Consider the following 25453-nt stretch of genomic DNA (forward strand, 5'->3'; position numbering starts at 1 on the left):
CCAGCGGCTCCCTGGTGCCTCGGTGCTCCCTTCTCATAATGGCCCTGGCCAGGGGGCTCCTGAGGCCAAACGAAAGAAGCTGTTGGCCTCAAACAGCAGGGAGAGAGGGAGATGTGTCTACTCCCTCCATATTGAAGGAGGGAGGGGGACAGAGAGGGGGGTTTGCATTCTGCCACACATAGGTTTAATTTTTTTTTTCTTAATTTTTTTGGTGTTCTTCTAGCTGGATTTGCATTCTATTGTAGGCTGGATTATTTGCTGTATATTTTTGTTACAACAAGGCTATGCATCAAGAGATACAGAGCACAATTAGCAAAGAATAAATGAGAGAAGGCAAAATGAGCCTTTCTCAGTCATGATCCTCTAGTGAAGAATATCCCTTTTTTAATACTTACATGCCAAGTGTCACTTACAGAAGGACCTGAATACAGTGTGTTTTACCACTACTCTCAGGAAGATTTATCTGGTTATTAGATCATCAGGCTGAACCCCCCTCCAGTGATGGTTTTTTTCCAATGCAGTCGTTATTGTGGGCACGACAGAGCTGGCAGGTGAATTCTTATTTTAATTGTTGGGAACAAAAGACGTACTTTTGGGATCAGGGACTGGAATTTAGCTAAGCCCTTTCCCAAGTAAATTCTCGTCTCATTAGACTATATGGCCTGTGGTGGACCTGTGGTGGTCCTGGCTGCGCGGTAATTTTTCTATAAGGAAAGAATGGTGGTTGTCTGTGTTTTGCGCTGTAGGTGGACATGCAGCTGGGCAGTACCTTGGGGAATGGGAGTGATGGTCAACTTATTCCCATGTTGTGGTATCTTAACTATCAGAAAGCCATTCTCATAACAATTGAAACGGTGGCACGTCACAGCTCAACACTGTCAGGCTTTGTTCTGTCCATCCTGGCTGTGGGAAAGAGAGTTTATTCCATTTCTCCTTGTGGAGGATTTTTTTACCGTGTCCCCGCGAGTTTTAGTGTTAATACTGCCCATTTATAGAAGTAGAAGCTCGATGCTTAAGGGTGATGGAAGGTTGCCCAAGGTAACGCAAGAAGTCATCAACAGTGTGGGGCAGAAATACAATCCATCAACCCTAAATCCTGCTTTCTAGTTCTAATCTAATGCCTTTTATCATACAGAAGACAAAAAGTAGGTAAAACGTGCTTCTGTTGGAGTTCAGACGATCCTCAATGTGGATCATAAAATGCTGAGCATCTAGGTTCTCCCTGTTGCTGTAAGAAGTTGTCAAGTGTCCACTGAGCTGCCGTATTCCTGGGTGATGGCATTGTTAAAAGATACTCCCGTGCTTTTTAACACCTGAGAAAGGTGACCAAAATAGTTAAAGAACAGTCAGTGACTGTGCCTAATATTATATTGAAGTTCTTCAGTAGTTGAATTATCTTATTAAAGAAAAGATTAGATGACATAGCAGGAATGGATCAGCAATAGATCTGTGAACTTGAATCAAGAGTATTATTGAGACTGTCATCCAGTGCCTAAAGACAAAAGCATACTTAAAACGAGAAGGTCATTTTTCCAAGCAAAGGACAGTTGTAAACTGCCTTTACCAGGCAAAAAATCAGTATTTGTTGCATTGCATCATTGAATTATTCATCAAGATCAGACTCTTTCTTGTTCAATTTACTTTGTCATTTTCTTCTAGCTTATTCTCAGCAGTTTGGATGAAAATATAACAGAGTAGCACCTGGTTACAAGTGATATTCGATTCACTGGATGTCTTTATTGGCAAGACATTTGCTTTGGTCCAAGCTAAAATCAAATGCTCTTTGTTTTAATGGGACATTCATGTTTTATGGACAAATAACTAGAACTGGTGTTATGATACTGTTCTGTTAACCTCTTATTATTTTAGTGATTTATTTCAGGCCTTTAATTTAGAATAAACAAGATTTGCTCATGGAGCAGATCCTGCATCTTTACTTCTGTTCTATACAGTACCTGTTGAAACAAGTAAGTGTTTTCCCAGCAGTAAGATTTGATTGCCTAGGAAGGTGTAAACATTCCTTTTTCTGAAATTGATTCATGTGTATAGATGAAAATAACACTCTCTTAGGAAATTCTAGGCATGGTTAGATTGTTTCAAGGCTCTAGTTAGAGTACTGAAATGAGTAAATAATAATTTCTCTGTCACTTCAAAACCTTTTCTTGTTATACACAAGTATATAGAGATACTGAAGTACACAAGGAGATCAGAATCCGCCCCCATATGTTCCTCTCACCGTGATCCCTTTTTTTTTCCCTCTTTTGTTTCTTTTCCCCATAATTTACTTCGTTTGCATATTTTAGTGGTTCATGCCATGGTGCCTGAGTCAATTTTCTTTTGAATAATTAAACAGGTACATGCCCTTGGAAAGTCATTGCACCCTTTATTGCCACTTAATGTGTTAACTGCGAGGAATTGGGAAAAGATGTTGTGCATTTTTGTTGACTGCTGTTTGATGCAAGAGTTGAATATAACGTATAAATGGGACCCGGAGAATATGCTGGATTTTAGTGTATGTGGTGAGCCGCATCTCAGGTACCCAGAGGATACACCCAGGCTGGAAAACCTTGTTCTTTTCCCATTTCAATGGAAAACATGAGCAGCCTCTTTAAAAAAGTAATAATAAAACAAAATAATTGATTGATAGGGTTAGTGGCTATTCAGTGGTATCCCATACTTAGGTGGGGCTGGGTTTTAGGTGGTGGAAGGTTTTGGCCTCTGCAAAAGAAAATTTGAAGTTACAAACTAGTCATGAGTCCTCTGTGCTGTGAGTTTGAGGGAATGTGAAGAGAGAGAAGATGGACATGAGGAGTTTTGCAGCTTCTTAATGAAGGTAACTGGGGGATTGCAGTGGATAATGCCCTCCGAGCTGCTCTGGGGGTGGCTGGGTGAACAGGGATGTTTCTGTAAGCACTGGGGAGCTTCATGTTCTCATTAAAATCCCAAGGCAGGCGAGCCTGAGTGTCGCTCTACTACAAAGGCAGCTCTAATGGTGGTATCACAGGGATTTGTTAAAGTTGTGCTGATTTGGATAGTGGAGTCACTGTTTCCATTGTAGGAACAACAAGTGCACATCATGATAGGCTAGTGACAAAACATTCTTTGCTACATCGCATTTAATTTTACTATTGCCCGGTAGTCAGGCTTTTCTTCCCCCTCTCCTTTTGCTAGTGAATACTCTTAATTGTAAACGTATTTCAGTGTCTTTGGTCACTCTAAATGACATTAAAATGTCATTTTGCCTTCATTGCTCATTCAAGCCCTACTCTTTGCAATTTGGATGCTGCTAAAAACTTGTATTGATTTCTAAGTGGGTGTTTTCCTGTAGACAGGACATATCTCTGCTTAAATGTTACAAAATAAACCAAGGCAATTTGTGTTTTTCAATGCCAACAAACAGGCTGTTGGGATTGTTTGACTCGTTTCTCAGCGTGCAGCGAGTGCCGGGGGCGAGATCCCAGCTGATCTGGTGCAGGAGGTGAAATCACTGTTCTAGCCATCAAAGGCAGAGAATTCCTCTAAAAATCAAGACTTCTGCTCTGTCAAGCTTGAGGAAAAAGCACAGACTGCAGCTTATGCTTTTGATGTTTGGGCTGACTAATACACATAGAAATGGAAGGAACAGGTTATGACAGGGCGGGTTTGGACTCAGTGCAATCGATAGTGATTTATTTAGAGGAAAGAGACTCCACCCATCGATAGGGTTCTCTTATCTTGGCCTTTGGAAGAGCTCACTGTAGAATCACCCAGCTGTGATTAAAATTTCCCTGTGCCAGTGTGGCTGATGTGTTCACCCAGATGCTAAATGAAATGTGTCCTGTTTGGTGGTTCTTCGATGGAAGAAGACATTTTTATAAAAGAGCAGCCTCTAGAACTAAAGAGATTAACATCTCAAGGAAGGCTGCAGGAGCAAAGAACACCTAAATAACGATCATTGGTTAAAAGGCATCAGTGCCTCAGAGATAAAGAACTGTTAGAGATTGTAGAAGAGATTATCAAAATCCCTCAAAGCAGACAGTGTTAATGATGCAGATCGTGAAATGTGCGGTGACTTAGATATGAATGTGTGTTTTGATATGAATTGTATGATCGCTCATCAAAAGCTTCAGACCTGTTGTTTTTTAGAGTATTTTCTTTACTATCTGAATCAAATATGTCAGCTCCGCAATCTGTGGCAGGTTAATTGAAATGCAGCGAGAGCGCAAAATCTGAATCAAGCATGAGGCTGGAAAACTTTGTTCGTTGTTTTATTTATGCAGATCTCTAAAAGTAACCACGTAGTTTGGGAGCTGTTGATGAAATTAATGCAATTCTCCGTATTTTTTAGATAGGAAGGGTTTGGACTGTGTGGAGTCTAAAGTAACAATTTGAAAGATGTCATGTTTGACTGGACTGAGTGAAGGAATAGCAGGAGCTTGAGGAATGTCTTATTCTAGTATTATCATAGTTACTTTTCAGTGTCCAGTGATGGACTTCTTCTCAGTTGAGTGAAATTCTGGAAGTGGCATGGCGAAGGTACCCCAAGGTAGTTTTTGCTGTCTCTCTTTTCCTCATAAACTGTTATTTAGTTTTACGTGTTTGAATTTAGTGATATTTAATGCACATTAAAGGAAAGGATTTATAATGCTGCCTAAAGCAAAGGGTATTTCAGGCTTGTTCTTTCTGAGCTTTTCTTGCTGTTCTGCCAAATCCATGTGCACCTCTGCCTGTTAGAAACCTGTGTCACACCAGGCCGGAGCTTCTAATTAGGTTCCTGCCTTAATATCAAATGTATCTTCAGAGACTGTCAGCAGGAGAAAAAATGAACAAACATGAATTTGTAAAAGCCTTTGAAGTACAGTATGAGGGGTCAAAGACATTATTTCTTTCTCCTCAGCTGGACTTTGCTGTGTAGGGGCCTGTAAGAAAGATGGGGACAGACATTTTAGCAGGGCCTGTTGTGGTAGGACAAGGGGTGATGGTTTAAACTAAAGGAGGGAGATTCAGGTTGGACATGAGGAAGAAATTTTTTACAGTGAGGGTGGTGAAACCCTGTCCAGAGAGGTGGTGGATGAACCATCCCTGGAGACATCCCAGGCCAGGCTGGACGGGGCTCTGAGCAACCAGAGCTGGTGAAGATGTCCCTGCTCATGGCAGGGGTGGCACTGGATGAGCTTTGGAGGTCCCTTCAACCCAAGCCATTCCATGATTCTCTGATGGCAACTAAGGCTGGTTCAGATAGGAGGCTGATCTACCAGGCCCTTGTGCACTAAAAAAGAATAATTGTTTTGCCATCAGAAAATTTCCTCACTTTCCAGGGGCGTGAAGTTATTAGGGTGTTTGGGAGTGGATATTTGTGCCAAGGGGTTGTATTGTTCAGGACCCAACAGTGTTCCCTTCCTAGGCCTAATATTTCATTTAAAAGCAATTTGCCTGAATAAAATATGCATGATGGGTGAACACAGATGAGCTCTGTTAATGTATTCTAATTAACTTGCTAAAAATATTTTAAAATCTTAATAAGCTTAAAGAGACTTTCTGATGATCAGATGCAATGTTAATGAGCATGGTATAAAAACATAAGAAGGTAAAGTAGATAGCTGATTGGCAGTTGCAGTGCTGTCTGTATAGTTAACGTTTTTCTCGTGCAAAAGAAGGATCTTTGCATTAAATTTTAGCTTTTGTCTTGGTAGCTAGTTTCTCAGGATCTATTTCTGGAAAGCTTAATGAAGAAAACATTAAAAAAAAAGAAAGAAAAAAAGAATTTACCTGTTTGATTTTGGGCGGAGTGGGGGTTTTATTCCTTAATTATGCTAAGGACATTTATTATAAAGTATCTGCGTTCTTTGTGTTTGGGAGAGTGACTCTTTTCCTTTTATATATGCCGTAAATCTCAGATTGTAGTTCTTTTTCTCTGCAGGCTATTAGGTTTCTGCAGACTCTATTTCATTCCTTAGCACCTATAGTTGCTTGGCAACAGCATCCGATTTACATGAACCCAGCCCTGTGAATGAATAGTTACCTGGAACCTTTCTGCACAGAAACCCTGAGAAATATAGCAGTTCTTCCATTCAGTGTGACAATCATTGGGAAATATTAATTGCTTCTCTCTATTCATCTTTCTTTAGCCTTTATTTCTCAGTGAAGGGGGGAAAAAACCTGTATTCTATGTTTAGTTCTAGCCTGCCAGAGGTTACAAAATTAATTTATAAATAATCCACTCAGAAAGCAGGAGGTTTATTAATAGCAGAAGAGTTTAGGAGTGTTTGGAGCCTCAACTGGTACAAATGGTCCCCAGTGCTGTACTATGTGGGCAGAGAAAGAGAGGTTCAGAGCCATGAAATAACCCGCCATAGTCACATATAGAAGGTTCGTGTGGGATTTTTTTCTGCTACAGTAAGTTCTGTGTTGTCTTTAGGGAGGAGAAAGAGCACATCTTTCCTACTCAATGTATTTGCTTCCCTTCTTGGCATATGGAATTTCTTTGAGCCAGCAAAATAAACACATTTTCTGGCTGCCTCAGCCTGGTATTCTATAAGCAGGTACACCCTCCTATCAATTCATTTCATTCTTGCCAACTACTTTACAACCGGTGGGTTATTTCTATTGAGAGGAGTAGGAGGTATTAAAAAGCAAGAAGAAAAGTTCTTCAGCAACACTAAGCGTTGAAACAGTCTCACAGGACTAGGAGAAGAGCTAAAGGCAATTTTTGTGGGTGCCAAAATAGTGAATGTAATAATTATTTTGAAAAATCTTGTAAAGAAAACATCCAAGTTGCCTTGTTTTGTAAGTTCTTGTCTGGTTTTCAGCTGGCTTATCCTTTGCAAAAATAAAATCATACTTGGGCCTCGACTGTCTTGTGTTGCATTTCTAGAGGCCGTTGTTAATGTTGCTGATAAGACGCAAAGACGGGTGCTGAGGGAAGCAGAGTAATCCTGAGATCTGGTTTACAAATCTAGGTCCCAAACTGATTTTTCCCCAAGTTTGTGGTGGTTTGGGTTTCTCTGAAATCAAAGTACCTGTCAGGATGTTCTTTCCTCTTTTCGCTCAAGTGACATTTAAGGTCGGGTCATGGCACTCTGTGCTTTTAATGATATCCTGTGGCTTTAGGTAATGCTGAACTTGCAGCTGATTATTATTATTATATTTTCTCCCGTGGACATGTCTTGCTACTGATGCACAGACTCTGTAGATTAACTAATGCAGAATCGAATGCATTTGTGATCTAAGTAATGAAGAGGCCTTTGTTCTATTCTTGGTTGTTCTACTGATTTTGTGCGACCTTGGGCGGCTCATTTATCTCCTTCCTTGCTTCTCTCATTTTAACCTTCGATGGATGGTGCCATATGTTGATTCGCCAATGTAATTTTCTGTTTCCCTTAGAAGATTTGCAAGGCTGAATATTGCTGTGTATGAGGACAAAAAGTTTGTAAAAATGAAACAAGGGTGGTTTTTGTGTTTCTAAATAACTCAGTAGCAAGCATTGTTTACTGATGGTGTGATCTGTCAAGCCACATGTGGTAATTATACACATCGGAGTTGTGATAGGCATGGAGGGGTGTTTATTTTGCCGAGTTTCAAGCACAAATTTCTCATGTGTCAGAATATTTGGAGGAAATACTGAGCTGTGCTGCAATGCAACAGAGCACTTTAAACAAATGTTGGTTTTAGTCAGCGGACAACATCTAACGTAGTAGTGACCTCTTTTAAAAAACAACAAAATTTCGGGGAACATCTTGCATGCTCCTGACTTTGGGTGAATGTTTCACCTGCAGTCCTGAGAACTGAGCAGCAGAAATGGAGTTTGCATCTCCAGGCATCGCAGAGATGTTGGTGTGTAGCTCAGTGCAGAGCCCTCTTGAACACCAGTTTTTATAAGCTGGCATTCTCCTACTGTATATTGAGGTAGGCAAACTGACATCATGCACTGTCAGATATGCCTGGGACAGACATTTTTAATTCTCTTACCAACTCTTGCTCTTTTTTATAGTGGTTTCAGTGGTGAAGATGTTTCTGCTAGGCACTTGTAGTATACCAGCAGCATTGAGCATCGGTGGTTTGTGGTCTTGAAATTATGCCTTTTAATGAGTACCAGAACTTAATATCTGTAGCTTGTCAAAACGAAAGACAAGGTGCAATTTAGCTGTGGTCTGTAAGTGCCAAGATGTGCAGGGGAAACCCAGTTCTATAGTAATGTTTTAACTGGAAGGCGAAAGCCACAAAGATCAAGTGACTAGAAGTTTAAATAATAAAAATCTAAATTATGGGAAAAGTGCAAATATTTAACTTTATAGGTCGTTAAGCATGAAAACGGCCGGTAGATACAGTAAATTTCTTGGAGTCCTTCAGCTGAGATTCTGTGTCCACTCTGACCTTTCACATTTTTTGAGCTCTTGGTAAGTTATTAAATAGCTGGGTGTGATGGCCAGAATTCAAATGCCCGGTTTGGTTCCCCTCTAGATCTTGTTTTCAGACTGTTACCACCAACTTCAGAACATTTTTTTGAGAGTCAGTTAATTTGTCACGTTGGTTCCAGATTTCACGTTTATTTGCTGAATGGCGGGAATTCCAAAGTGGAAGGTGAAGGTAGGAGTGTTGCCAAGAGCCTATGAATAACTGTGGAAGTGTGGAGTAAATCAAAGCAGGTTGTGCTTTGTTATATTAAGCCTTTAACTGGAGCCCTGACTATTTAATGGATGTTTGGATAATTGCTGAATAGTTTCCATGGTGATTAGTATTTTTCCCAACATACTATTTTTAAGTTTCACAGTTCTTACCATATCCAGACTTTGGATAGCAAAAGAGGAAAACTTGGAGTGGCCAAAAAATAAGATGTAAGGCAGTTCCGTTGGTATGTGAACCCAGTTTAGTTTACTAACTCATTAATTGTATTACTTTTTTTAAGGAATTAATTCAAAACCAAAAACTTACAGAAGTTAGAGACAACGAGGGTTTATTAAATTACTTCTAGCAATAATGTCTTCAGGTAAGGACTTTTCCCCAAATACATTTTCGGTCTCGACCAAACAGATGTTCAGCGGTCCTTGTAATTTGTCTTTCATCTCCTTTCACAGAAAGAGTCTTCCAAAATATTCACCCCATATCTCCAAAACCTTTTGTTCTGAATCTGCTGCATTTCTCCCCCTCTTGCTGTAAACTCTAGTGCTGAGTTGTGGATTTTCTTTTTTATACATTACCATTGGAATTTATCCCAGGCTTCATCAAAATAGTCTGTCAAATAGAAATCGGCGCCTCATAAAAACCAAACCAAAAAAACCCAAACCATAGCGAATTCATAAGCAATTGCAGCGCGGTGGTATTTCTGCAAGAAGTGCAAATATTTCAGAGGTCTTGTGGTGAGCGTGTCAATGTTATAACAATGTTATGACTATTGATCTGCTTGTTCCCAAATAAGTCTTTAACGTTCATGTACCAAAGTTTTCCTTGCTGTATAACTCCGCTGAAGTCAATGAATTTGAATTCCCAAAGGGACTGTATGTTGAGTAGATTTTGTTTCCTGTGGTACATATTTAGGCTCTTTGCGGTTTTGGTTAATCTGCAATTATTTAAGGTGCTGTTAAGAGAGAATTTCTGTACGTGTTTTTCTATGTTTATTTTTTCTGAAAGCTTTGTGTCAATGTTACATTTTAAATTTGTATCTGAAGCGAGCTCGACCAAGAGGATTTTCAGAGTTCAGTAATTTGCTGTCTTTAAACAGGTTGTGAAATACAAAGTTTTGTCTTTCTTGAAGCAAGGTCTCAGAAAAGCCAAATTTGGCATCCTCATGTAGAACAATTTCTGCTATTAGAAGTTGCTTGAGAACATAAGGTGACCCAGACGATCAGTAGCATATGAGTCTTGACTACAGATACTATTCCTACCCTGTTTTACGTAGGTGTGTGCGCATCTACCCATTTTACTGGTATTATCCTTGCCTTGCAGCAGGGTGATCAAGAAGCATCATGCAGTTCCCCCCTGCATCATTCTAGAGACTTTATCTAAGTAGCATAAATGTTGAGAATATTACCCATATTTGTCATTGCTCCTGAGAAAATCGAGGTTTTTTTCCCCTGTTGAATTACAGCTGGTACGATAGGAGCTGTAGCCTCAGAGGCTGATGATCAATTCTATCCTTAAAAGTTGTTTTTCTTCCCCAGGCGCTGCATTTAATAAATAAGAAGAAATTCTATGTCTTGAAAATTTCTGATGTACATTTGAGCAATTGAAATCCTCAGTGAAATTAAAGCACGTTAAGAAATATGAAAACTTCTTTGCTTAAAAGTAAGGTCTCTTCCAAACAAAATGATTCTAAGGAAACAGCCAACCTATATGGCATATACTGTTTGCTTTTCTTGCTGATGCTTCAAAGTGAAAGTCAGAGACACTTCTAAAAAATAGCTTTAAAATAGCTTTTTATGAATAACTGGATTGCTTTTAGAATGGTAAAAACTGGCTGAATTTGTTTGAATATTTGACTTCAAGCTTGTCATTTATTCACTGGGGCAGTTGTAATGGTCTAAATTAAAAAGGAAAATTTAAAAAATAAGTGTGCTTCAGTTTGCATTACTTTTACCTCGATCAGGTAGATACTTTCTAATATGCTGAAGGCTGGTTTGTGGCAGCCTTTTATTTCTGTGCTCTGAAATACTTGGAGATGTCAGAAGCGGGTGCAGCACCAGGAGGTAGAGAAGCAAGTGCCTTTGGACCCAGTCCTAGAACTCACAGGCACACAAAGGGCGCTCAGTGCCTTGTACGTTTTCATATTTAAAAGGGTATAGACAAGAGAAACCTTTTACCAGAGCGGGAGTTGAATTTCACAGTCTTTACATGAATAAGAGAGATTAGCATGAATTTTGGAAGAGTTGATATGCAAGGAGGACCATTTTGGAACATTTGTTTTATAAATGGGACAAAATAATCACATATTCTTGTTTTGTTTTTCTTTAATAAAAAGCTAGAAAATACTTTTTTTTTGAAATTATAGTGTTTGGAGTTAATCAGAGGAAAAAAAGGAGGGGCCGATACTTTTCTTGTTGCTTGCAAATTGTAAATTGCAGTTATTCGCAATCATGCTTATAGCTGGCGTGGGTTCATGTGCATAATCAGCTGCTTTTTGAATGCATGTTCTATTGTTCTGTTTTATTTATGGATTCAGTTGTGATGAGAAAAACGTTATGAATTTGTTTGGATGAAGCCTTGGAAACGTCTTTTAGGAGTTCTGAAAGTCAGCGAGCACCTGGAGTTTGGGGTACAAGCCGTGTAGTAGCACTGGAAATTGAGATTAACAACTTGAAGAGTTTTCAGCCTCAAAATGGAAGGTCAAATTCTACTTTTGGACTTTGCGGCGCATGAGCCAGCAGAATTCCGGCCTGACAGAGCCACATTGTCACCATCCAGCTGAAATATTGCCAGATCCAAAAGCCCTGAGGTCAGGAGTCATCCCATCGATTTTTGGCGTCCGGACCCGTTAGCAGAATGATCTGACCCCGCTCCTGGGGGGTCCCTCCAGTCTCCTTGCGCAAATGATGTGGCAGCAGACTTTTGGTGCTAATTATCAGTGCTAACATTCTGATTGATGAGAGTTTGCTTATGTGATTATTTTTCTTAATAGCTGCGGTTCTGTGCCAAGAGCATGAAGGGAGTGTCGGGCGGCTCAGGAGAGACTCACCCCGGGTTACTGGTTCCACTGTCTCACTTGCCGAATCCCCTTTGGCAATGCTTTTTGAGTCTGGACTACAATCTTTGTTTTTCCCACCGCTATTTGTCTTACTCTGCTCAAACTGTGCTTTTCTGGGAAGGTTCTGTGTTTGTAAATACACAGTGATGCAGAACTTCAGTATTTTTGAGACCACTCACAACAACTGAACACAAATAACAGTAATTTCTGTCCTCAGTGACAGATTTATTTCTTTTTCCCCTATGTGCCTTTCAAGGAAAGTCATATTTTGGCTGAAAACAAGAGCCAGGAAATGAACTTTACCATGATTCAGTTCTTGCTGGATCTGTGCAAAAGGCAGAATGGGGGTTGTTGTGTGAGTAGTAACACCCATGGAGTGGGCTGACTTCTCAGTCTTGTGTGGGAAAGTGCCTTATGCTCAGTCTTCACACATCAGTGAACTTCTTTACTTGGGTCTTCCCCTCTCCTCCTGTCCAGTGGGAATTATTATTTTAACTGAATTTAATGAGATCAGTCACCACGTTCCACAGCAGGTAATAGATCTGCAGAAGATGTGCGTATTGCAGGGTGACACCACGGCACATGCAGCTGTCAAACATTTTCTACACAGGGTTAAAATTCTCTATCAGCTCTTTAAAAATCATTAATTTTTAAATAGGAAGGAAATCAACTGGTTGGTTAGGTACTATGCAGGCAGCTTTTAATTAAAAGATGTTTAAGCCTGATTCAACTGTCAAAGAATTGAATTAATGAAAAATGTTTGCTACAGGTTTTCTTTCTTTTCAGTAACACTGTATTTAAATTCTTTCTATGCACTGCCGTAGGGGATAGGTGGTAGCTCCTGACAAATTCAAACACAGCTGGCTGAGAACACCACTAGTGATGGATGAACGATGTCTTTGTTAATGCCTCTGTATACATAAATGATGGGCTTGCTTTATTTATTTATAAGATGTATCCAATTACGCATCTCAGAGCAAATGTCCACCGTTCAGTAAAGCACACAATATTGGCATTAAAAAGACAATCCCTGAAATCAGTGGTCAATGAATTTTCCTCACTCTATGGAGAGAGGTCAAAATTAGACATAAATCTAAAATTCAGCGAATTCAAGTAAATTCTTTTGGGACCGACTGCTCATCTTTAAGAAGTGGCTGAAACTCAGCCAGGGGAGCTGTTGTCTCTGCTCGGGCCGCACGCAGATCTGCGTCGGGAAACACGGTGCACTTGGGTTCACCTGGGATCGCTCTTCCACCTGGTCTGCATGGAGCAGTCCCACCAGCACAGAGGGTCAAACCCAGTTGTCAGACAGCGATGGCTGAAGTTCACCGGGCTGTTACCTGCTGGGATGTGTTTTGGTGAAGCAAACCTTCCTAATTATTCGAAGTGAAGGAGTACGAATGATTTTGCCCTTCATGTAGCTTTATCCTAGGTTTTACTTTTTGTGTTTTTAATCTGTGTACGTGCTGTTGTACTCACAAGCTGATCCAATTTAGAACTTGAGTTGTCCAACCCACGCAAGAAACTTCACAGTGTAAATTAAGTTAGTTTCTTCTATCAAGTCGGTTAGCTGTACACAGAAATAATTCTTAGTATTTTGCTACAGAAGAATTAGTCTGGATTAAGGCAGGTGTATAGGTAATCAGGGTGCTAAACACTTTCAGGCTTAAGGTCTGTTTCCCCTCTTTGTAGATATCTAACTCAACTAATAATAGGGTGAATGCATACTCATGATTGATTTCCATAGAATAGCTAATGCACTGTAAATTAAGCCCGGCTTTTCTTACAGTAACGTGAAGAGAAGTGCTCTGAGCTGCACCTCAAACCCTGGGGTCAGTTTTGGGCCCCTCACACCAAGAAAGCCCTTGAGGTGCTGGAGCGAGTTGAGAGAAGGGAACAGAGCTGGTGAGGGGCTGGAGCACAAGTGTGATGGGAGCGGCTGAGGGACCTGGGGGGTTCAGCTGGAGAACAGGAGCTGAGGGGAGACCTTCTGATCTCTGAACTGCCTGAAAGGAGCTTGGAGCATGGAGGGGGTTGGTCTCTTCTCCCAAGAAACAAGTGATAGACAAGAGAAAATGGCCTCAAATGGAGGTTCAGATTGGATATTAGGAAAAAAATTCTTCATGTAAGGGGTTGTCAGGCATTGGAACAGGCTGCCCAGGGCAGTGGTGGAGTCACCATCCATGGAGGGGTTTAAAAGGCGTGTAGTTGAGGTTCTTAGGGACATGGTTTAGAGGTGGACTTGGCAGTTTGAGGTTAATGGTTGGACTCGATCTTAAAGGTCCTTTCCAACCAAAACGATTCTATGACTCTATAAATTGGTAGTGTAACCAAAACCCAAATCTTCTGACCTTGCGAGCAGTAAGTCTCCTGTCCAGTCCTCCATTTTTGATGCAAACATGTTTTCTGTTCCAGGGGCATTGGAGCCAATAAGAGGCACATACTAGCCCTACCTGGCCAGTTGGTTACGGTGCAGTGAGAGCAGACAGCAAATTACACTGGCAGAGCCCTGAAATGTTTGGAGAATTGTGCACACAAGCCCTCAGACAGAGAGCTGGCCTGCAGATGGAAGTGTGAGAAGCAGTTGAGCTAAGATATGTTTGCATTTTCCACAGAGGTGGTTGCTGCTTGGCTTTCCCACTTTTATATTGTCCACCATTCGTTCCTGATGGTGGTAGCCCAGCAGTTTATTAGGCCCCTTTCCAGAGGCAGCGCAGAGCAACCGTGCATTATCCTTTGGTTTTAGCTGCTGCAAACTATAGCAAAGCTGTTTGTTTGTTTCTCAATCTGTCTTGCTGGCTGTCTCTGAAAAGTTGTGTTTTGATGTTGTATATGGTAGCTCTGCAAGAATTTATATTCACGACAAGGTTTAGGAAGACTGAATTGCAACTACTAGGCAAATCCTTTGGAGTCCAGTTTGGTTTCCAGGCGCAGAGACTTACTAGTTATTTTTCACTGGTTTCTGTGCTGTTATGTTGTTGTGATAATCTTGGCAGGGATCTGTCACTCTTTGTTGGTATAATTGAAACTTGTTTTCCCTGAGGAATCACTCTGCTGTTTGTTTTATTTGTTTACTGACATTGACAGAGATTCTAATGGCTTTTAAAACCCAATTGTGCATCACTGAATATCCTCCAAAGAGGAAAATAAAATTCAATTTATCAGTAAAATAGGGTCCCCCATGCAATGCTTTGTCTGGATCTTAGACTCCACCTGAGCACCCAGCTGGGGGTCTAGAGGTGTCATGGTGAGCTGCATCTTCTCTTTGTTTCTAATTCTGTCTTCAGGGCTTTTGTCACTAAGGTACTTGAAAGGATAAATGACTAAGTTATTTAGGGCATCAGTGTAAGTTGACCAACTTTCCCTTATAAGAAATAAATTATTTTCAGCTTTTATTAAAAAGGAGGTTAAAATAACAAAACAAGAACCACAATAAAATTCCCCTTTTGGGAGGGTACACATCCTGGTAGGATACCATCATGGTATCACTTATTAATGTCATAAATCAGGGTAATTAAGTGTCTAGATTTTATTAATATGCAATATCAAAGTATTTATGCATTTATTTTGTTTTAAGCCTTTAAAGAATTTCAGTGAGATCATTTGGACTACTCACATTCCTAATGCCTTACTGAATTGTGGTTATGGGTAGACGTATGGCTTGTTGCAAGCTGTGCTCCAGAGGAGCATGCACACAAATAAGAGACACAGGGTAGATATTCAGGTATGCGACAAAAAGGGTGGGTTTCCTTAAAGGCTAAAGAGTGCAGGATAATTTTTTTTAACACCCTCAAAGCTGTGGGTTTGCTTGGATGAAGATTCAGATATCTTTTTATTTTATTAAAGTGATTTAGACCATCTCTAATTACCTTTTGCACACTTCCTTGTCATTCAAGCGTATAGGGATTGCCCAGGCTTCAGTGAACTCTGACTGTGAACACCACAAGGAGATAAGTTTGGAAGATACTGCTGATTTTAAAGGTTATCTGTCAGTTTGTATATATACAGCTAGGAGCCAAACCAATCTGACCTCAAATCAGAGCTGTAGAATAATAACACTCTGCCTTTCTTATTGTATATCTCTCTTGCAAATCCCCCTGACTTTGATAGCGCCATAATAATAATAGATCTGCAATATTTCTGTTACCTCTTCTAAGAAAGTGCTCTAATGTGCCTTGGAAAGGTGGGTAATTAGTCTTATCTCCTTTTTTTACAGAAGGTAAATTAGAGATACAGAGAGAACCCAGACCATCTGACTCCCACCTCCTTGTTCTCATTGCTTGGTTCAGTAGTGCAAATCTTGACAATGTGCACTTTCAATCTGATCTGTATGTTGTGTTGCCTTGCAGTGCCCAGAACAAGGATTTTGGCTACCGGTGGCGCATCCCACAATAAAAAGATCTTGCAGGTAAGTAGAAAATGAAATCCATTGGACTGAACTTGCAGTTACATGTGCATTTTTACTTTATGTACCGAACCCAAATCACTGCAGGTCCACAGGAAGGTGTGGACATGGGATTGTGAATCTGCTGTGGGTCTTTGGGGCTTTTCCTCAGGTTTAGTGTGAAAACCATTAGCTCAATGCTAATTTTGTATTGAACTTTAAAGGTTTATTTGCACTCAACTAGTTTTATGGAAGTGTGTCTGAAGCACGGATGATTTCCAGGTCTCATTGCTTGCATCAAATCAATCAACAAAGAAACTGAGAAAAACTGGCTTGATAGGTTTTGTCATTCAGATCAAAGTTGGACCATGGATTTCAACTACAGAGGGATTATGCTGGTGCTGAACACACAAAAAAACCCCTCACCCCAAACAAACCTCAAGCCTCTGCCCTTGTTATTCTGAATATCTGTTCCTTATTAGCATTGCGTCCCATACTGGAAGGAGGCTACACTTCCATATAGTCTGTCCTCCCTCTTCCCACCTTCCTCCTCTGCTGCTCTTGCTGTGCATCCAGCCCTGGTTAAGATCCTTCATCCATCTTCTCAAGCAGAGAACCACATTCTCTCTGTTTCCGCCTGCTGAGATCTGGCAAAGCCTTACTCACGAATGGCGAGAGGCCTCTCACCCGGCTTTTGCCATCGCAGAACGTTTGGTTTGGGAATCCAGTTATCCGTGATGTGGTGTATGATCTGTCAATCCTGTGATGGTCAGGGAAGATCCAGTCAGTGACAGGGCAAAGGAAACCGGGTGGTGTTTTAACTTATCAAATGTAGATGTCTCCCTCCAGGTGAGCCCAAGAGCTCTCTGTACTCCACTGACTGCCTCGACGAGCTCCCCATTGACGAGAGGCTCCAACACTCAGCCTATAGGTAGACATTTACACCTGTCTTAGTCTTGGCCTAAGTCCTGGCACTGAAGCTAGTCAACACAAGGTCCCTTTCCATGAACTACAAAGAATCTAGAGGCCAACAGCAACTCCACACCATACTCTTTGACCATTGCAATCATATGAAAGAAAGGTTGGCTGCTCTGCAAAACCTGAGCTGGAATAAATGGAGAATAAATTGAAGAGAAAAAACTCTCTCTCCTGAGGCATCTAAACCACGGGTTTGTATAACCATTGGTTGTACAGCTGATTGGGACACAACAAATTTGGCATGTTTTGCCTGTAGATGTCACTTCTCTTCATCTGCTTTGGTTGTTTTGCTTTAGGAACTTGACGTTGGAAAATTAGCTGATAGGTTAATTGCTAAAAACATTGGTCCCTGCTGGAGCAATGCTGCTAAGAATATGTCAGGAGAGAGATTGGATTAATAGATGAGTTTGTTTTTAAAGATGTATTTCCAATTTAGGTGCCAGGAGTATTTCCTTACTGTAGAATGAGGGCAGAGAACTGAATGTTCTTATAACATGTAATTCTGCAACATGCACAGCTGAAAAATTGTGGAGATGGGAGAGTGGTGGCTGTGGTGCTTCTTCTTCACGTGTAACAATACAGCTGCTTTTAAAACTCATTAGAAGTGTCTTAAAATAATATGATCAATACAGTGTCATTCATTTAATTCAATCACTGGTTAATTGGATCATCCTTTTTAATTTAATCAAAACCTCAGAAACCATATCAGTTGCATGAAGAATAATAGCTTTCACCCTTATCATGGTCAATTTTGGATAATTTGTTTGAGGGCTACAGAAGACTATCATTTAATTAATCAACATTCGGTAACTCCCATATTTTACACTGCAAAGAAGGCAACTTAGGAAAATCTGTTAAGAAAATATAGTAGGGCAGCTTTTTCCATGGTTCTCGGAAGCTTTTTACAACATATATGGTGCTTGATTAATGACCACATGAAACACAGTGAAATATTTTTAACAGTAAAACCTCTAACAGTTTCTTTTAAAATTATTCATGAGAGAGACTACAGTTTCAAATGACTTTCTAAATATATGAACTTTGAATAATATGAGTTTTATAATCAAGTGGCACAAAAGGTAGTTGTTATTTGTAGTATTACAGCACTTATTAGTATTCCGTATAGAGTAGAGCTATATTGTATAAGGCTCTGCAGAGATGCAAAATTAAAAATAAGCACCTGTATTGTCCAAAGGATTGTACAATTCAAGCTTAAAACAAAAAATACCTATTGGAGATGAGATGAAGAAGCAGATGGGGATGTGCTGAAACAAAACGGTAGCGCTGGCTGGCAGGGTGGGCTGTGGAGCCAGCGCTATGTGACCTTATAATTTCCAGAGGGCTTTTTAATAGATACCATGATTAATTTTCCATTTGTCCTCTAGCACTGAAGCTCATGTATTGCTCAGTGCTTGCTTACAAGCGCAGTTAGGCAATACTGACTTGGCTGTCTTACCAGAAGAGAGTGTTTTAAGCTCAGGCTTTCCCTGGCTTCTAGTTAACAACCACCCACTTTTATTTAAAATGATAAAAATTGGTGATTTTCAAAGGTTTTGATTTGCAGGTTCCCCACAGACTTCCAGAGGAAGAGGCAAAATCCTTCAGAAGTGTCACATACTATTTTTTTCAATAGCATATATAGACTGAACTTCTTAGTCATCTTTTATGAAGCCCTGGGGCCCGTGATTGGTAGGGCTGTGAATTCCTGGATGGGGATTGCAGATCACTGATCCAAATGGTTTGGATTCCCAGACACTCTGGCCTTATTTTAGTCTTGATTGTGTGGCTGTAAATCGGGTGATACAATGTTCCCTTTGGCAAAAGTAATAAAACCAGCACAAGTTAAATCTGAATTGTTACCTGTTTCTTGCCTTGCTCAGCCTGAGGGGCACCTGCAGTCCTAGGGGGGATGAAACTGAAATGGAAGGAGTTAGTTGAGAATGTTTTTGGAAAAGTGTTATTGAACCTCCTGTGTCCCTATCCAAATACATCTTGATTTTTCCCCTTCTGTATCAGTTTTTCTCAACCTACACTGTGAGGAAGAGCACATGGACTCTGGGAATGCCTGGTGTTGATGTCAATGCAGAATGACGTGTGGTCTAATAACTTTAGTATCTGTTGGATGCCGTTACAAATTCTTTGCCTGTAAAATTTTCTTTGTCTTGCTTGAGCCAAATTGAGAAGTGTCTTGGTATATCTTGGTAGGTAAGTTTCCCCTGAATACAGGAAAATTCCTGGTAGATGTGGAGGCTGTATAGGCAGCTCCTGTGTCATTCTTCCTGCTAACCTAACACGACAGCCTTAGCAGGCCTTCTTACTGCTGGAGCTTTTATATTATCAAAATTGAGAACTGAGGAGCAGTGGCTGGTTCCTCTCTTCTTCCCACTTGGCTCAGCCATAAACGCAATGGAAGAAAACAGGCACCAGTTGTGGTTCCTGAGCAGATCTCCTTGCCCTGCTGTAAGCCCTTGGCATGAGCAGATTGTCTGGGCTTATGAGGGAGACGATGCTTGAACCCAGACTTCTCTGAAACTGTAATAAAGAGGTCTGAAGAGACATGGGACTTTGCTTGCTGGCTGCAGTTCTGTCTCTAGCTCAGATTTACCAGTATACTGTTGTGTGACAAGTTCAGGACTCATTGTTGCCTGCAGCGCTTCTTTCCGTGGGTCCCCAAATACTTGGCTGGGGTGTACGGTAGTTATTTGCTTTCCTAAGAAGTGGTAGGGGATCGCTTATCCCTTGTCTTTCATGGACACGTGTAACTGATGCTTTGATACTTCTCAGGTCCTGTCTGATGTGTTCAACGCACCGGTGTACACCATCGATACTGCCAACTCTGCTTGTTTAGGAAGTGCTTACAGAGCAATTCACGGTAAGACTGTAAAGAGTTACTTCTGGGTGGTACAGGCATTTAAGTTAAGTTGGTTAATACTTTGGATTAACATTACTGAAAATGAGGGGAGAGCAAAGCTGTGTGGATCGGACTGGAAGGTCACTCAGGTCAAAGAGGGTTTTTTGCTTTTAGAATGCTTGGATCAAGGTCAAGAATAACATTTACATTATAATTCAAGTCTGGTGGTTGCTTCTCAAGCAAGGGATAGGGTGTGGAAAGTGTTGATACTGACAGGGGCAGGTCTAGGACCTTAATGTGTTTAGTTAGTACTTCCATGTGTGAACCCCTGGAAGAACAGAGCCAAATAAAGGTCTTTGTGTAGCCTGTGGCCCCGGTCTGTGGAGCAGGTTGTAAACTGGATTTCTGAAATGGTCAAACCAAACAAGAGATCAGTCCTAGCAAAGAAGATCAGAGAGGGCAGGGACGACAAGACCAGTAATACTGCTGGCCAAGTAAATATTATTAAACCTATGTGTATCTTCCAGCTCTTAAATGTCAAGACGAAGGATATGCAAGGTGTCCTGGGCTCAGTGCTCAAGTATGCGCTTTCTCTTGTAAAAGCATAAATCTTGGGATACACCAAGGTTCACCAGTCATTTTGTTTGCCGTACCACATCACTCACTGTCATGCAACAGTCCAAGTCCCAGGTTTAAAGTGTTCATTAGCTTATATCTATTAATGCATGCAGGTGTATGTTAAGGGCGGTCCATCAGCCACTTAAGAGTTGAATCCCAGGAAAGAAGTTTTATTCACATATTTTAAAACAGTTTCTAATGTCTTACAGCTAAACAAATCAAGGAGTATGTATCAAATTCTGAAGTCCTTAGTTAGGCCAACTTTTGTTAGTCTCAGTTTTTCTGATTAGAAGCTTTAGAATTTGGACCTTAATACATGGATAGCTTCTGTACAAGTTTCTGTAAGATCACGGGATTGCAACAAGCACGGAAAAGATAACATCAGCCATCAGAAGAAATCAGCCAAGTTTTAATTTTGGAAACAAATTCTACTGTCACATTAAAGCATCTAAAGCCTACATGCTCTCTTGCATTTGAAAACAGCACAGAAAATTGCACAGCCCAAACTTGAGTGGATGTGTTTAATGCACACAGCATCTGTATTTCTAGAAGACAAAGTGTTCCTATCAGGCAAAGCATGCTTTTGCAGGACAGCGGAATCAGTATTGTTACATTATCAGTATGTTAGAAGCCACAATGGGACTGTTTTTCCACCTTGGGGCCCAAGTTTCCAAACTGCTTTTCTCTGTACTTAAATTTTGTCTACTGCAGCAGAAGCCACCAGAAGCTTCCCTAATGCTACAGGCAGATTCCTTGCCCATGAATGGCAACGTGGAATCATTAAAGTTTGTGCAGATATTTTGTATGTATGGAAGATGTGTATTCCCTCTGCCAAGTTGGCATATGAAATCTCAAGGCTTGTTTGACAGGGCGTTGGAGTGAAGATTTCAGATGCCAGGCTGATGCAGGGACTCCGTAGCTCAGGTACTGCGCCAGCTGAGCCCCAGGGGTGTGCTGTGTGTGTTTCTAAATGGCATTTTTGATGGATGCTTTCAGCTGACTCACTTTTGGCCAGGCAAAGGAATTGAGTAAAAGTGAAGACTTGCTAATATAAATGAAATATTGATGGCAAGGGCTCTTTAATAATATTAGAGGATACATCTGCGAGTAGGGTGTTCTACAGTTAGCCTGGGGTTCTTAGCTCCTGAAATGCTGCAATTCACCTGTACAGCAACATGTGGTAGTAGCAGAACTCCCCTATTATTCTGTTTCTATTTACATAAATATATTTAATAATTTGTAGCCTATTTTCTTGACAGTGTTTTCACTTCTCTTCCTTTTTTGTTTAGTCACATTTTGTCTTGAATCCTTTGCTTCCACATATTTTCATTGCTGTTTGCAGCACTGTTATAAACATAAATAATTACTGATATTGTCGAGTAGCGTTTCTGCTGCTTACCTATTCTCCAGGGTATGAACTGAGTGATTGGCAAAAACTCAATCACAGAGTCCCCACTTCCCGGGCCAGCATGTAGGAATGTAAGATCTTCTGCCATTTATCCTTCAATCCTGAATGCTGACCTGACCAGGGAAGATCAATATAATGTATTAATTTGCCAGGGAGTCAAGGCACATCCCACATTGTGCTTTTTGCATTGATCAGGGTTGTGATTCTCATTGCAGGGCTTGTAGCTGAGACGAATGTGTCCTTGGCCGATGTCGTGAAATTAGCACCGGAGCCTCGATTGGCTGTTACACCGACCGCTGGGGCTGAGGAGGTGAGGAAGCTTGGAAATACCGTTTTTCTTCTCATTTTCTGTCTACTTCAAAATGTAATGGTTTACTAATTCTTCTAGTAAAATAGATTAGTTTAAGAAATATTTGGTTATGCAGTTCTTACTCCTTGTTGTAAAAATAGATTTGATTTTTGGGAGATCTTTAGTGTTTTAGTGATGCAATAATCTGATCACTCCATCCAAGTCTATGACAGTGATTTTTCCTAACTGGGTGTAATCAGAGAGCAAAATCTCTTCCTTAAGGGACATAAAAAGTTATAACATAGTTGAATTTGGACACACGTCAATCAGGTTGTAACTGATAATATTGACAAAATAGTCTTAACTTGTTTGCGGCAGGCAGCATGGAAAAAGGCATGACGGTGCTTTCGGGCCTCTTGGAAAACATTCCCCAAAATCCTTCCTGTCTGATATTAAACAGAGGTCAGCAATTGTGTATCTTGTAGCTCCCAGTTGGAAAGGGAGGATTCAGTAGGCACAGGTCTTCGGTATCGTACCCATCCTGGGAATTTCAGCACATCCGAAGGTGAAGCTTGTGCTTTATGGGGCAAAATATAAATTAGATATTTTATTGTAAAGCAAAATAAATTGTCATTTCTTGCTAATTATGAGGTTCTAGGCCCCATAAAACCAAGGAAGGAATTGTTGTCTCAGGCTCTCCAGTGCAGCCCTGCACATCTCGCTACGAGGTGCCAAAGGCCTTGGTTTACAACAGCTTCTGAAATATAATGTCTAGTAATAAATAAACAATGCAATATAGCAAGATTCCCAGAGAACAAGTTTAAATAAGCAAAGGTGAATCTACCTCTGTCTTCAGCTGTGCAGAAACTTCTTTTACATCAACACAGCCTTACACTCTCCATTTATGAGATTTGGATGTGCCCTAACTACAGGCAACAAGGTTTTAAAGCTTTTATTTAAACTGGGAAATTAATGATCTGCCAAAACTACTAACTCCCAGCTACATGTGTAGTGGAGCACCAGATATCATCGTGAGTAATAATAGAAATGATCACGCTGCATTGTGCCTGCCAGCGTATTATTTAATTATTAACTGAGACGGAGGAGCTCAGTAATCGAATAGAAGTCCCCTTCAGAAATATTAAGAGATTGAATAATTTAAACTTGATTGATCTGATCTCATTTACTCAACCTTCCCCCCTCATTTTAAAAGATAAAATAATTAACAGCAGTGGCCTGTGCTGTGTGTGTGTTGCAGCTGAAGCCTTCCGCGGGGAATACACTTCAGGAGCAGATCCCCAGTGTCTGATTCAACCTCACGTTGCTGCCCTGTTCACCCCCAAAATGCTGTTTGCCGAAAAGCTGCCAGGTTGGCTTGCGTGGAGGTGGGGAGTGCTCAGAGACCTGTTTGTGACCCCCTGGTGCTGCTTCAGCTATAAAACTCAAGGACAGGGGATACAGCTGTCACTCACAGGGACCTGCACAAGCAACAAAGACCTTGTGCGCTTGAAGGGGCCAAGCAAACCCAACGGGAAGGATCAGCAGGGAATTCATTTACCTCTTTCTATTTTACTGTCTGCATAAAATGGCCCGGAAGCTAAAAGAGTTAATTATCTCCCTCTTGATACTTTTCTTCTCCTTTTCCACTTGGTTAGACCTGGCTCTCATAGCACATCTTTTTATTGGTTTTAAATGATGTACAGCAGTGAATTATTGCCCCAGTCGATAGGAGTGAATGATGAAGAAGGTAGTGGCCAAACGGCATGTGAAGGAATAAGTGTTCCTGCTCCTTAGCTTAGCTTGCCAGCTTCATTCCATTAAAAGCAGCTTCTTGTAATTACGTATTCCACACCATTTTTTTTTTTCCTTCCTTTGTTATAACTTTACAGTTGATGGTGGATTCCCAGGCTAGTTTCATGGCTGTGAAACTGCAGAAAGCCAGAGGGCCTGTCAGTAATACAGAGTGTTAGCATGAACACTGCAGTAAAAATTCATAATGTGATGAGTCAGTTTGATTCTGTTTTTTACAGAGCTGCATCTCCCTGTCCATCCAATTTCATTCTGTTGAGGTTAGAGGCTTTCACTTAAATGACGGTTCTTTTTATAAACTTCAAAGTCATCCCGAGGTTAAGTTCTGTCTCACTGAGGAGCGCTTCTGAAAGAGCCTGGCTAACCAATGTGAAGTTCCCCGGACCCCTTCCCTGCGTTTTTTGGATGGCTACAGCTAAATCTTGGCAGGATGGAGAAAAAGCAGGTCATAACACAGCAATCTGCTCTGGTTTCATCCTTTTTTCCTGGTATAGGTTGGAGGCAACATGTGTTAAATCATTGGAGGGAGGTAAATCTCATACAGACAGAGGTCAAACAACAGCTTGATGCAGCTTCACAGCCAAAGCTTTTGCATGCAGTAGGGCTTTCCGGGAACCAAAAATGCAAGAAGTGTTTCTTTGGTCGCTGAAGGATCATTTGTGATGAGTGTGATTTCTAAAAGGAAAAGCAGGGCATGCAAAACAGCTCTTCTGGTTCAATCAAGCTGATGGGCAGGTAAAACAAAGTCACAAGGTGGGAGACCTAGAGCTTGTGATGGGTGATGAGTTAGTAGCAACTGAAGTCCCGTAAGTTCCAACTTGTCAGGCAAAAAGGTGACTTTATCTTGTAGCAGGCCAGCCTGCCTGGAAGAGACCATTTCCAAGAAGATAAATCCTTCTCTGTGGCTATGACCTTAAGTCTCTGAGCTGCACCTCATTGCACAGTGTATTTGTAGGGTGTGGGGGCTCACCCAAGTTGAACTTGTTTCTAATTCATTCAAGACCTAAACAAGTCATGAAGTATTCTGGTGCTAACCACCATGGTGGTAGTCTTTGGTCACTTACTCAACCGGGTTAGCTGAAGTCAGTCATCTCTGGGTTAACCTGATGAATACTTCTCCCCTCTTTTCAGAATAGAAAATATTAACAAGTCATCTCACCCCTTTGGAGCTTCCTCTGTCCCTCAAGGAAGAAGATCAATCAGAACCACTAAGCATGACAGAAATAACCAGGAGATTCTAGAGCAATAAATATATGTTAACCGACAGAAAGAATCCATTATTCCAGCATTAGAATTCAGCTCTGTTTTGGTAATCTATTAAAACAGAGATGGTTGGCTAGTTGGTTAATTAAGTAAAAAAAGCATGAGAGTGAACATGATTATCTGGAGTTGATCAGTTGTGTTTATACAAGCTGTGTGCCTGTCATGTACTGTCAGATTTAATGTAATAGTGTCGTGTA

At 40.8% G+C, this 25453-nt stretch overlaps 1 protein-coding gene across 1 annotated transcript in view; it reads left to right on the forward strand.

Annotated features, from left to right (window-relative positions):
* XYLB (xylulokinase) overlaps window positions 1–25453 on the forward strand; it is an 85935-nt gene that overhangs the window by 55274 nt on the left and 5208 nt on the right. The window contains exons 16-18 of the mRNA XM_082046303.1: window positions 16006–16064; window positions 19803–19890; window positions 22111–22205. Coding sequence (XP_081902429.1) covers window positions 16006–16064; window positions 19803–19890; window positions 22111–22205 — 242 coding nt within the window. The remainder of the gene's footprint in view (window positions 1–16005; window positions 16065–19802; window positions 19891–22110; window positions 22206–25453) is intronic.

This window comes from Streptopelia decaocto (assembly GCF_964273445.1).
Source record: "Streptopelia decaocto genome assembly, chromosome: 2".
In the NCBI taxonomy this organism is placed as follows: Eukaryota; Metazoa; Chordata; class Aves; order Columbiformes; family Columbidae; genus Streptopelia; species Streptopelia decaocto.